Source organism: Eurytemora carolleeae, unplaced genomic scaffold, assembly GCF_000591075.1.
Source record: "Eurytemora carolleeae unplaced genomic scaffold, Eaff_2.0 scaffold378, whole genome shotgun sequence".
NCBI classification, from domain to species: domain Eukaryota; kingdom Metazoa; phylum Arthropoda; class Copepoda; order Calanoida; family Temoridae; genus Eurytemora; species Eurytemora carolleeae.
This window is the reverse complement of record NW_019396287.1, coordinates 6192-17591: the sequence shown is the minus strand read 5'-3', so window position 1 is coordinate 17591 and position 11400 is coordinate 6192. Positions and strand designations below refer to the sequence as shown.

General features: G+C 32.1%; 1 protein-coding gene across 2 annotated transcripts; it reads left to right on the top strand.

Moving 5' to 3' along the window:
* The first annotated feature begins 6888 nt into the window (after window positions 1-6888).
* Window positions 6889-9480, top strand: LOC111700195 (RE1-silencing transcription factor B). 2 transcript variants are annotated; one of them, XM_023471044.1, is made up of 3 exons: window positions 6889-7221; window positions 8108-8768; window positions 9272-9480. In XM_023471044.1, the coding sequence occupies exons 1-2, from the start codon at window positions 6894-6896 to the stop codon at window positions 8728-8730; spliced, it is 951 nt and encodes a 316-aa protein (XP_023326812.1). In that variant the 5' UTR covers window positions 6889-6893; the 3' UTR covers window positions 8731-8768; window positions 9272-9480. The 2 variants fall into 2 exon arrangements, with proteins under 2 accessions (XP_023326812.1, XP_023326811.1); XM_023471043.1 differs by lacking the exon at window positions 9272-9480 and having other exon boundaries at window positions 8108-9230.
* The last annotated feature ends 1920 nt before the right edge of the window (window positions 9481-11400 follow it).

Below are 11400 nucleotides of genomic sequence, written 5' to 3'. Positions count from 1 at the left end.
AAGACCAGGATTGTAGAGTTAGATCTTCTTTTACTAACTAAGAACTGATTCAGTAATAATGATTCTAGAGTTGGCACTCATTTCTAGTTTTTCACCAGGGAATTAGGAATACAGGAATATTTACATATACACAGTTCACTGTACAGTACAGCATAGAGTACATTTTAACATTGTTACTATTCAAAAATCATGGACTTAGTACTAGCAATTAGATGTTCTGACCGCGCGCGTCCCTGGTACTAAAACATTTAAGTCCATGGTTTACATGGTACTCTATTCTTAAGGGTTTGTATTACTTACAGCCCTTCCAAATATATGAGATATAAAAACCTTAGAAAATTTAACTAAATTCAGTGCTCAGGATCCGGATCCGTCGGATCCGCCAATTTTTGGCTTGAAAAATATGCGGATCCACGGATCCGGATCCAAATGGCAAAATATCAACCAAAAACTGCAAACAAAAATCTTTTACTCCCAAAACCCAAATCTGAACAAAGAGTGATTATCAAAAATTTCCTCATGTCTGAAAGAATGGTTCATGAAGTTTCAGCATGAAAAACCGAAAAAAGAAGAAAAATATTTTAAAAAATATTATATTGTTAAAAAACATTAAATCTTAAAGATATGTTCATGACCTGGATCCGGATCTGCATCAAAATAAAATGAATCGTAAGCTATGATACATATATTTATATACCTTGCTTGTTTGTCTGTTTGTATCCAATATTCGTCAAAATGACTGAACTAATCGGGCCCAAATTTTGTGAAGGACCTCACATGACCATAGGAAAATTTTATGGATGCTCAAAATTACAAATTGTCCAAAAGTATTTGATTTTTGTGAAACTTTGAAAATGCGCCAAAAAATATTATTTAATCCTCCACCTTTTTTTGTTATTGTTTTATACTGTACAAAGAGAAGATGCTCATAGATATGAGAAGCACAATTAAGATATATTTTTGTTATTGTTTTATACTGTACAAAGAAGATGCTCATAGATATGAGAAGCACAATTAAGATATATTTTTGTTATTGTTTTATACTGTACAAAGAGAAGATGCTCATAGATATGAGAAGCACAATTAAGATATATTTTTGCTGATGACGTCATTATCTTTAAATTCACATAGAATTAAAATATTCTTGATCTTGTGATTTTAAAGAGATTGAAATCGGAGAAGGAAGCAAGACAGATGATATTTGTAAGATGACAAACTTGATAATAGTATACTTAAACTCTACTTTTCTAACCAGCTTTAGACTGAAGAAAACTTGAGTTCGCGTCTAATGTTTAAAATCTATTGATGTGGCCACTTTGGATATCAAACTGTCTCGTGAGCTTGGTCAATGCATATGGTTGAATAATTACATTTTTAAAACGTGTGTATTTTTTTCGAATCTCGTAATTTTTCATCTCTACTGTACTTTGACGTTCAGACGAAGAAATAAAAGTGCTTAGGTATTAAATTTACTAACAGGATAACGATTAAATATATTTAAAAAACAAGTGTTCGGTTAAAGCAAGGACAAGTTCAGCTGCTTATATCAATAACATTTAGACTAAAAGGAAACATTCCACTCTTTAAAAATGAAATAAAATTACAAATTAATTTAATTTCGTTAAGATTCAGATATTTGTGAATTGATGAGGATTAATATTAAATTGAAGAATTTTCGTCTTGATCTGAAATTTGTTAATCACCCCCTAAATCAAATAAAATAATGTAAAATTAATGCTAATTTTCTCTTTCTTATTTGCTTTTCTTAGTAGTGTAGTGCAAGCTTATCTTATCATATTCAATATTTTTATTGCATCAGATGTTTTTTTAAGTAATGGAATCGTTGTCAAAATTAATTCTCCAATGTAAGAATTTTTTGCCTCATAAGATCAACGCCTGAGATATAAATGGCGTAGATTAAAGTTGGCATAAAAAAATAGATTTTCATTTAGTATTAGATAAAGGTAAAATAGAATATTCAAAACTATTTTAATACAATTTCTTTAGATATAACGTTACATAGAACTTATCTCACTGTTAATGATTTTTAACTTTACACTCGTAAGATGAGCTATTGACTGAACCTGAACACACAAGGATCAAGTATCAAGTGTACGCAAACTATTAGTAATATATTTATAAATATATACGCAGTTTAATCTAGCTCTTCTGTACTGTGAAGGCTGGGTGCAACTATTAATAGTGTAATTCGAGAATAGACAGGAATTCGGAATTCGTCAGTCAGTCAGTCAGTCAGTCAGTCAGTCAGTCAGTCAGTCAGTCAGTCAGTCAGTCAGTCAGTCAGTCAGTCAGTCAGTCAGTCAGTCAGTCAGTCAGTCAGTCAATAATGACAAAAAATATTAAGTTCTTTAATTTTTAACCTTGTCCTGGATTATTAATATTCATATATGAAAAAAAACACCTGTGAAAAATTAAAGAAAAGTGAGAAAAAAATCATTTTAAAAAGTACTTGGATTGAAAAAATTTCAATTAAACCTTCAACCCTAGTAATATTGAAGTGGTTAATTTGAAAACATCATTAATCCAGGGGATTACTTGTAACGAAATCGTTGACAAAAAGCAATAACATTATTTTACGGCGTTAACCAATAAAATGGATTGACAATACACACGGTTCAGCCGTTTCATCATTTATTGGATCAAGCAAACAAAAAGGCATGAATGAATAAAATAATAAAAAAAAATCCTAATGTCTTTTGTAGCCAACCTAGACTTTAGCATTGTTCTTTGTAACTGCTAAAAAATTTTAAATTTTAAAACTTTTTTCATCACGAAAAAAAATATCCATTTATCAATTGGGCCCAATTCGCCCAATAGGCAAACATTGCAAGTACTGTAAACGCAGATGAAGAAAAACTCATTCTACCAATTAAAGATCATTGCTGTAATTTACTGTATCTGGTTATTATTTCAATAACTACATTTTATTTGAGGCATTTATCGTAACTTTTCTGAGCCACCTTTTCTTTCTTGTTCCACACACCTTTCTAACTAAAGAGTTTTTAATTATTTTCCCTGCCAGCGGAGGGTTTTCATTAAAGGTTCTACAAATTAGAAGTAAGCATGTGTATTGTGTATTCTTCAGACTAAGAAATAGAAATACTCAGTTTAAAAATAGTGTTTTAAACTTTTTAAATGTGAAGTTAAAACCCTTTGTTTTGTACAAACTTGACTTAAGCTATAGTTGATCATTTTCTAAGTTCTCATTGGTCGTATCCCGTAATTTTATCTGACAAGTGATTGAGAGTGAACTATATTTGCTTGCTTCCTTTATAAAACCGGTTACCATAATTTACTAAGATTTACAACATTTCTTCCTTGCTAGGAGACTTCTACTAGAAGAGACAAAAAAGTGAGATATCTCAAGGGCGCTCTACTAGAAATTCGTTTTATCTTGATTCTAGTCCCATGCTGCACAACAGGTCTTCGTCGAAATTCAGATTTTTCTCTCCCCCCCAAACAAACAAAAAAAAATTCAGCGGTAATAAGTATAACTGATTCAAAATTTAAATACAATGAATTTATGTAAAACTGATGCACCCGGAACGATTTTTGGATGGGGGGGGGGGGTCCAAAAATCGTATACTAGGAAATTACCATATTTTAAATTTGGGCATCAAATTAGGTGCAATGTGAAAACTATTTTTTACTTTATTTATTCTTCAGGGACGGTGTACCCTACTATTCCTAAAATTGTGTCCACGAATATATTCTATTAAATTATGGTTAACAAATCCCACCATAAAATCGTATACTATAACCAAACGGACCAAAATATGCTACACTATATTATAAATTTTAAATTCTAAATGTTTTTAATAATGTGACCCAAATAAGATGAGTCACAATATGTCGGAGCATGACCATTGTACTTTGGCATCCGGTTGGTTTAAAGAGATCTATTCAACTAAATTAATCACAATAATTTTTCTATAATAATTTTAATCGTTTAACACTTCCTTTCTCACTTTAAAAGTCACCTTCAGCACTTCATTTGCATTATTGCGTAATTCCCAGTTCCCTGAGAGAATTCTGCCAACAAATTTAGAACTGTCACAAAGCACCGCGGCATACACACATACACACATCTCTCTCTCTTTTCCATGAAATTGGGCCCTGAAAGATCAAAATGAAACAAAAAAATATTTCGTTGTGAAAAAATACTATTTTCACTTTCAGAGCAGATTATTAGGTTTTTTAATTTTTATTTTTTTATTTTTTTCAGGGAACATTTACATGTCGTTGACTTTGGGCAATTATTAGTCCGATTCGTTAAACATTTTCTAACTATGAATTTGGCTGTGACTTCCTTGCATGTCTACTGTCTAGCCTGGGAAATCGCAGCAAATCACAGCTAGAAAATGGTTAACGAATCGGATAATTGTAGCGGCCAATATTTGTTACTCACGAATGTCGCAATGAATTATAAGAAAAGAGAGATTTATAGTTATTAGTATAATAAAAAAGTTCTGAGTTAGGCGTTAGGGTAAGACACTTTCTGCGTCACCGCGCGCTACGGCTAGGAAAGGCTAGATCGAACCGAGCGCCGCGGCTAGGAAAGGCTAGGGGACCGGACGCTGCGGCCACAAGTCCATCTAGCAACTGTAAAACCATGTGCTAGTAGGTCGGATGTGCAGCATAGCACAGATGGCCTAGGTCAGAAGTGGAGTATAGCGGATTTGCGTAGATAGAAAGATACACCATCCGACATACAGTTCATCGGACCAAAAACAGCTAGAAGCTGCTGAAAAATCACGTGCGGGTAGGTCCGAAGTATCGTAGGACGATCTGGACGAATGTAACGTTGGACGGATGCAAAAAGCCGCGTCTAATTCTCAAACTTTGAAACAGCTGATCAGCCCTCTTTAAACTATTGCCGAACAACAAATTGGAAATAGAAAACAATTGTATGATTTATTTTTCAAATTCATTTGAGAGAGCATTAATTACCTTCAATTTAATAATTGCAAATTTACATAGCCTTTCGATATTCGATCCGGCATTTTCCTCTTATCAAGTCCCACATGGTCAAAATCGTCATTTAATTTTCGTAAAAAATTTATGTTTTTTGGGCTTTACGTCGCCGAAAATTATCGGATTGCATCGCCCACCCTCCTAAATAGTTCTTGAAACAATCCAATTCCTCTTAGTCAACTAGATATCCTACTTCACAGGTGGGTGCGTAGAGGAACCCCATCAAGAACACCACAGTGGAGAAGAAAGCCATAGAAAATCAACATATCAAGAACTTCATCATAATTTTTTTTTTACTTAAATCATGGATGTTTTTTGTCTAGGTTTGCTTACCTTACCTTATCCTTTTTTCGACCTAGAGCCTAAATTTTTCTGTTTTTGTCCAGCTACTTACCATATCCTTTGAATACAGGGCCGGCATTTTGAGATTTCAAGTTCGTATATCGTCAAAATCGACGAATTTGACGTTGTTAGTTTTCATTTTTTGACTTTGTTGCTTAATTTTTCCAGTTTTGTTTAGCTCATTACCTTAACCTTAGACAACCCTGCCGGCATTTTGAAAATTCAATTTAGTCCATCGTCAAAATCGACAAATAAATCTTAATTTTCAACAAAAATAAATTAAGCCTCGAAGTCGAAAAATGAAGACTGACATATGACGATTGACGAACTTGAACTAAAAAAATGCCTACACGATTTCAAAGGATAAGGTAAGAAGCTAGACTAAAACAGAAGTCTCTAAGTCGAAAAATAAGTTTACAAAGGATAAAAAAATTCAGGATATAAGTAAAAACATAGATGGTGCATGAATTTCTTGATATTTTGATTTTCGGTGGCTCTCTTCTCCACTGCGGTGTTCTTGATGGGGTTCCTCTGCGCGTCCACATCCACATAGTGAATAAGGATATCTCTGAAAAGCATTTTTTATAAGGATTAGTAATTCTTGATTGAAATTGTCTGAGAGGAAGTGAATTTTTCTAGATGACCGAAAATAAAGGTGCTCAAAATCGTTCGACCAGAAAAGATCATACCAGGAAGATTACTGAGCATCCAGAAGAACTTTCAAGGAAGAGTCGCAAGATTTTAAGGCATATTTCGCATACGGCAAACTAACACTGCCACCAATAATGTTTTCCAATCAAAATATAAAACCTTTCACTTATTCATGAATGAATTGGTGTGAACCAATTGGTATATCCCAATTTTATAATGTATATGGAAGTCATAATGGAGGTTGTTGACCTCCGATCCCAAATTGTGTCCTTGATTCGTATGGATGATTACATTAAGATGCTGCATGCAAAATTTCAGCCTTCTATCACAATGTTTAAGACCAAATCCAGCCTGTACAAAATTTGGTGTCACAAAGTTAATTTTGATCCAATTTTTTCAGCTATGGCTGCCGAAAACGCAACTGGCCTTTTGCGACCTTTTTATCACCATCCCCTATTAATTGCGGTTCTAAAATTTAAATCAAAACCAAAACCAAAATCTATTTAGTTTTGAGAAAATGGGGAAATCGAGTGTTTTTTTAGCCTAAACATGTCAATGTGTCAACTTTGTACATGGATCTCATATGTAACACATGGATATAATTGGTCGTGTGGCCGCAGTGCCCGGCCCCCTGGCCTGTCCTAGCCGCGGCGCTCAGCTTGTTTCCCATTGAATGTCCTAGTCGCAACGCTCGATATAGAAGTCTTCTTTACTTAGCCTAACGCTTAAATAAAATTTATAGGGTTCTCTAGAACAGACCTCAATAATTGTCCAAATTGAAAATAAAGTTCATGGTTCCTTTCCAATGTATTGGAAAGTTCTCAACAGCTTATCATTTTATTTTTGCTTTAAACTTTTCTAAACTTTCTGAAACTTCTAAACTTAATCCATAATTTCTAGAAAAAATGTCGGAAAATGAAATGATGAAATGTGAAATAAAAGCGGAAATAAAACTGGAAGCCCCAGAAGACGAAACTGATGAATATTCTAGGCCGACGATGGATTTAATGTTTATTAAACAAGAAGATGTAAATTTCAATATAGACCCAGACTTGAAATTTGACCCTCACATGAAAATGAACCCTCATCTGAAAATGGACGCTGATCTAAAAATGGACCCCAACCTGATAAAAGAGGAAACGATAGTTTATCCTATTTATCATAAATCAGAGATTGAGGACGCCTATACAGTCTTTATAAAGGAGGAGGAGAAAGAAGAGAACGAAATTAAAGGTTACAACTCTAAGGGTAAAACTGGGACACTTTTTTGATGAAAATGCTCAAATCCATCTTGCACATACCATAGAAACAAAAAATTTAAGTCTTAATGAACAAAAAGGACTTTAATCAGCGGTTCGAGGCGCATCTTTTGAAAATTGAAAAATCTAACTTCCTAATGATTTTTTTAATTCCTTAATTACTGAATTCATAATTTAGATTTGTTCAATTTTTATTTTTCATTAAATTATTTTTTTGTTGTGAACTAAATAATTTTTTTGTGTTGCAGCAAAAATGAGTCGTCAGTTTCGATTGAATAGTTTCACCCTTAACTTCTTAACTAAACTTGTAAATAAATAGATTTCGAATTGGGGAAGGGGGGGGGAGTCGATAAAATAGTTTCACCCTTAAATTCTTAACTAAACTTGTAAACGTGTAAATTGATAGATTTCAAATTGGGGAGGGGGGGTGGGGGGTCGATAATGATTTTTGATGATCTTGGGGAAAATGTAAAATTGGATATCAATCATAGGGCGAGATTTTTAAAATGTTTGAAATTTTATTTGTTAATCATCTTTCAAAACTTTTTCACTGTTAAAGGGGAAAAGGCTTGTAGAATAAAACAATATTAGAATATAATTAAATACTAGTGAAAATAAAACTTTTTTACATAATACATATTGATTTATTAAATTATGAGAAATATTTGAATTTAAAGTCAGAACATGGGTGTGATTTTTGGAGAAAAAAACTTTACTTGAAAAAAAATTTTAATTTAAATAATTTAAATATTTTTCATTTTCAATTTCTCAAAAAAAAACTGTCTTAGCATTGTCGATGAATATATGTTTGTTTTTCCTGATTAAGAATTCAAATGCTTAATGTTTTTCTTCTTGTTTAGGTAGTATTCAGGATCCTCTGAAATCAAAACTGATTCATCATTGTGATCATTGTCCATATGTTGCTGCCAGATCAGGAACTTTAAAGAGACACACGGACAGCAAGCATAAAGGGATTAGGTATCCCTGTGATCAATGTGAGTATACCGCCTCTCAAACAGGACTTCTGAAAATACACATAGCATCAAAACATGCAGGGATACGATATAATTGTGATCGATGCGAATATTCAGCAACGCGGCGGGGGGATTTGAAGAAACATTGTGAAACCAAGCATGATGGAATACGGTATCCTTGTGACACCTGTAACTATATTGCGACTCAGCCTAAATATCTAAAAAGACATAAGGAGATAAAACATGAAGGAATAAGATATCCCTGTTACCAATGTGAATACGCCGCAACTCAGATGGGAGACTTGAAGAAGCACATAGAGGTTAAACACGAGGGAATTCGTTACAATTGTGATTTATGTGAATACTCTGCAACGCGTCCAGGACAAGTTAGAAAACACAAAGAGAGCCAACATAAATTAACTTATAATTCATTTCATTTTCCTCCTTTAGAAATTACACAACTTATTTATTCAACACCGGAAGCCAGTATCATCAATGAAAACATGTAAAATTTGTATAATTATTAGTTTGATCTCTAATGTCCATGGTCAGTGATTTAAATTTTCCTAATTCCCCCCCACCACTTCTTCTAAATTTCCAATTATAGAGCTAAAGTATATTTATTTTGTGAAATTTTATTTAATTCTCGTGATATTTGTTTTTACAATTTTAGAATTTAAATGTTTAAGTTAAATCTCGAAAACCTCCCATATACGGACTGGATCCACAGTTTTATTTTTTTTAATTATAAAAATGTGGAGTGTGATAGTTGTCATATTATTTCTTGTCTTCCAAACCAGTAACCAGTAATATTAAAGATTATTGATACATCTGTCTGTAATGCAATAGCCCCCCAGCTCCTAGAGATTGTAAAATCAAAAAATCTTCCACAAAATGGAGAATCGAATATTTTAATGTAAAAAGGCTCGAATTTTTATTTTATTCTTAACATACTCAACAAACCTTATTTCAGATATCACAATAATTATTAATACCCCCCCCCCCCCCCCCACATACAACATACAAGCCTCTCTAAATTTTTTATCACAGACAAAACAATAATATAAATTTTTTACCGAATGTATATAATTCTCTTAGTTATTATGTTAATTTCTTAGTTATATAGTGTTCCAATAAACCGGATAAATAACTGAACAATGACACCTATACTTCCTTTATGGTTGATATGTCAGATTTTTAGAAATCTCCGTAATTAAACCAATGTTTTTTTCTCACAAAAATAAACATATCCAAGACGATTTATAGGTAGTTATTTCCAGGTTTTTCCAAGACGATTAGACTGTTATTCCCAGGTTTTCGGTACACTGCGAAAAACACTTCAACAAAAAATATTCTCTAACTGAGCGATTACGAAACATGGGATATGAATTAATCTTAATCTAGGAGTTTCAACTATTTCCGGATCAATTTGGTTAAAAACATTAAGAGCGGAACTTAAGGATGTCACAAAAAACCTGTATAAATATCTAAATGATTTGTTTGGAATCATATTGTATTTTTATGATCCGAGTCGAATATTGAAACTTTCTGAATTTTTATGGACGCCACATTCTTCGGTATGAGTCATTTTTAACAATTTTCTCTTTACGGACGCAACAGATAGAAAGTAAGATTATTTTTCGCCGTAAGCATATACCCCCTTTAATTTTTCGCGAACACTCTTTAATTAATCAAAGAGAATCTTTTAATTTATCGCTATAGTTAATTGATTAATTGATAGATTGGTTGATATAATTGACGTTTAATATCTATTTACAATAAAAATTATCCCGGAACCATTAAAAAGTCTTCCAACTAAATTTATTTAGAATAGTATATAGAAGGGCAATCTTCCAATTATTTTTTAGTATAGTCACTTCAGTCTTATAAATGGTAGGTGTAAACTGTAAAGTTTTTTATTTGATTTGATACAATTATGGAAAATTTTTCTTAAATATCTTGTCCAATAAAATAGCGTTCAGCATGGAAGGCAAATAGTTTTACTAGACTCTTATAAAATCACTTATTTTGTGAAATGGGTCTGTTCACACTGCACAATTGCTGCGTTTCAAGGTTATTGAACTGTTTTAAAATGAAACTTGATTCTCAAAGTCGTCCTAATATTCCAGAGTTTTTTTGGTTATTATTATATATATATATTGCATGGTGCATATATATGTTTATATATATATAACTATAAATTAATAATCAGAACAGCTTCTCAGTACTCATATTTATTAATTCAAATTGTTTCAGATCTCTCGATCCTCATCAGTCATAAACATGGTTAACGTTTATTAATTTAACATATTTTAGTTTACAACTTGTATTTTTCTCATTTTGTGATCCCCTCTTGAGGATAGAAGTAAGAAATGGATGGAAATACATATATATAAAATAAAGTGTTTATCCACCACATTGTTTTCAGAGAATTACAGAAAGAATTTAATTTGGTTTATTTGACAAACCGTCGTTGCCGTAGATATTAATACAATTTTGATTTCTAGAAACCTTTTAAACAGAGGAGACGCATCAAAATGTAAAAAATAGATACGTTTTCATTTAAAAGCTTCCTTATGTTTCTAAACTTCAAATTTGAAAAATGCTTGTAAGGGATCATGCACTAATAATAAAAAGTTTCCTTAATTGTATTAACATAATCCCCGACCACTGGAAGTATTTTGATTCCACATTTTTTGTGAATTGATCAACTTTTTATTAGTTACGTATTTTAACCAAAGGTTTTCGTCAATACCAACAAATATATATATTTCTTGGTCAATACATATCTATTGATGTTTTTAAACACAGATTTTTTACAAAATAACAAAGTAGGATTACAATATTTACAAAATAACAAAGTAGGATTACAATATTTTCAAAATCATTCTTTCAAATCTATGCGCATTGTGTTTATAGGATCTATTTGATCCGCAAAATTTTTAGTTCCTGGATTCGGACACATCAAAAAACTGCTGATAAGTTATTTTCTTAAGTCGTGCTTGGGGACAACTCCCCCTAAAGTTTGAACCATTTCAACACAATGTTAGAAATTTTAAAGCAATGTTATGACATTTTCAGATATTTATTAACGTATTTTGATTGGAAAACCACATTACAAATTATCTATATGTCTCGAGTAAATATCAATTGTTGGACGATTTGAAGGGAAGACGACA

What these genes read in the sequence shown, in the direction of transcription:
- LOC111700195 (XM_023471044.1), top strand. Translation starts at nt 6,894, where the DNA reads ATGTCGGAAAATGAAATGATGAAATGTGAAATAAAAGCGGAAATAAAA. An exon ending in AGAAGAGAACGAAATTAAAG is followed by an intron (nt 7,222 to 8,107) that starts GTTACAACTCTA and finishes CTTCTTGTTTAG; the next exon opens with GTAGTATTCAGGATCCTCTG.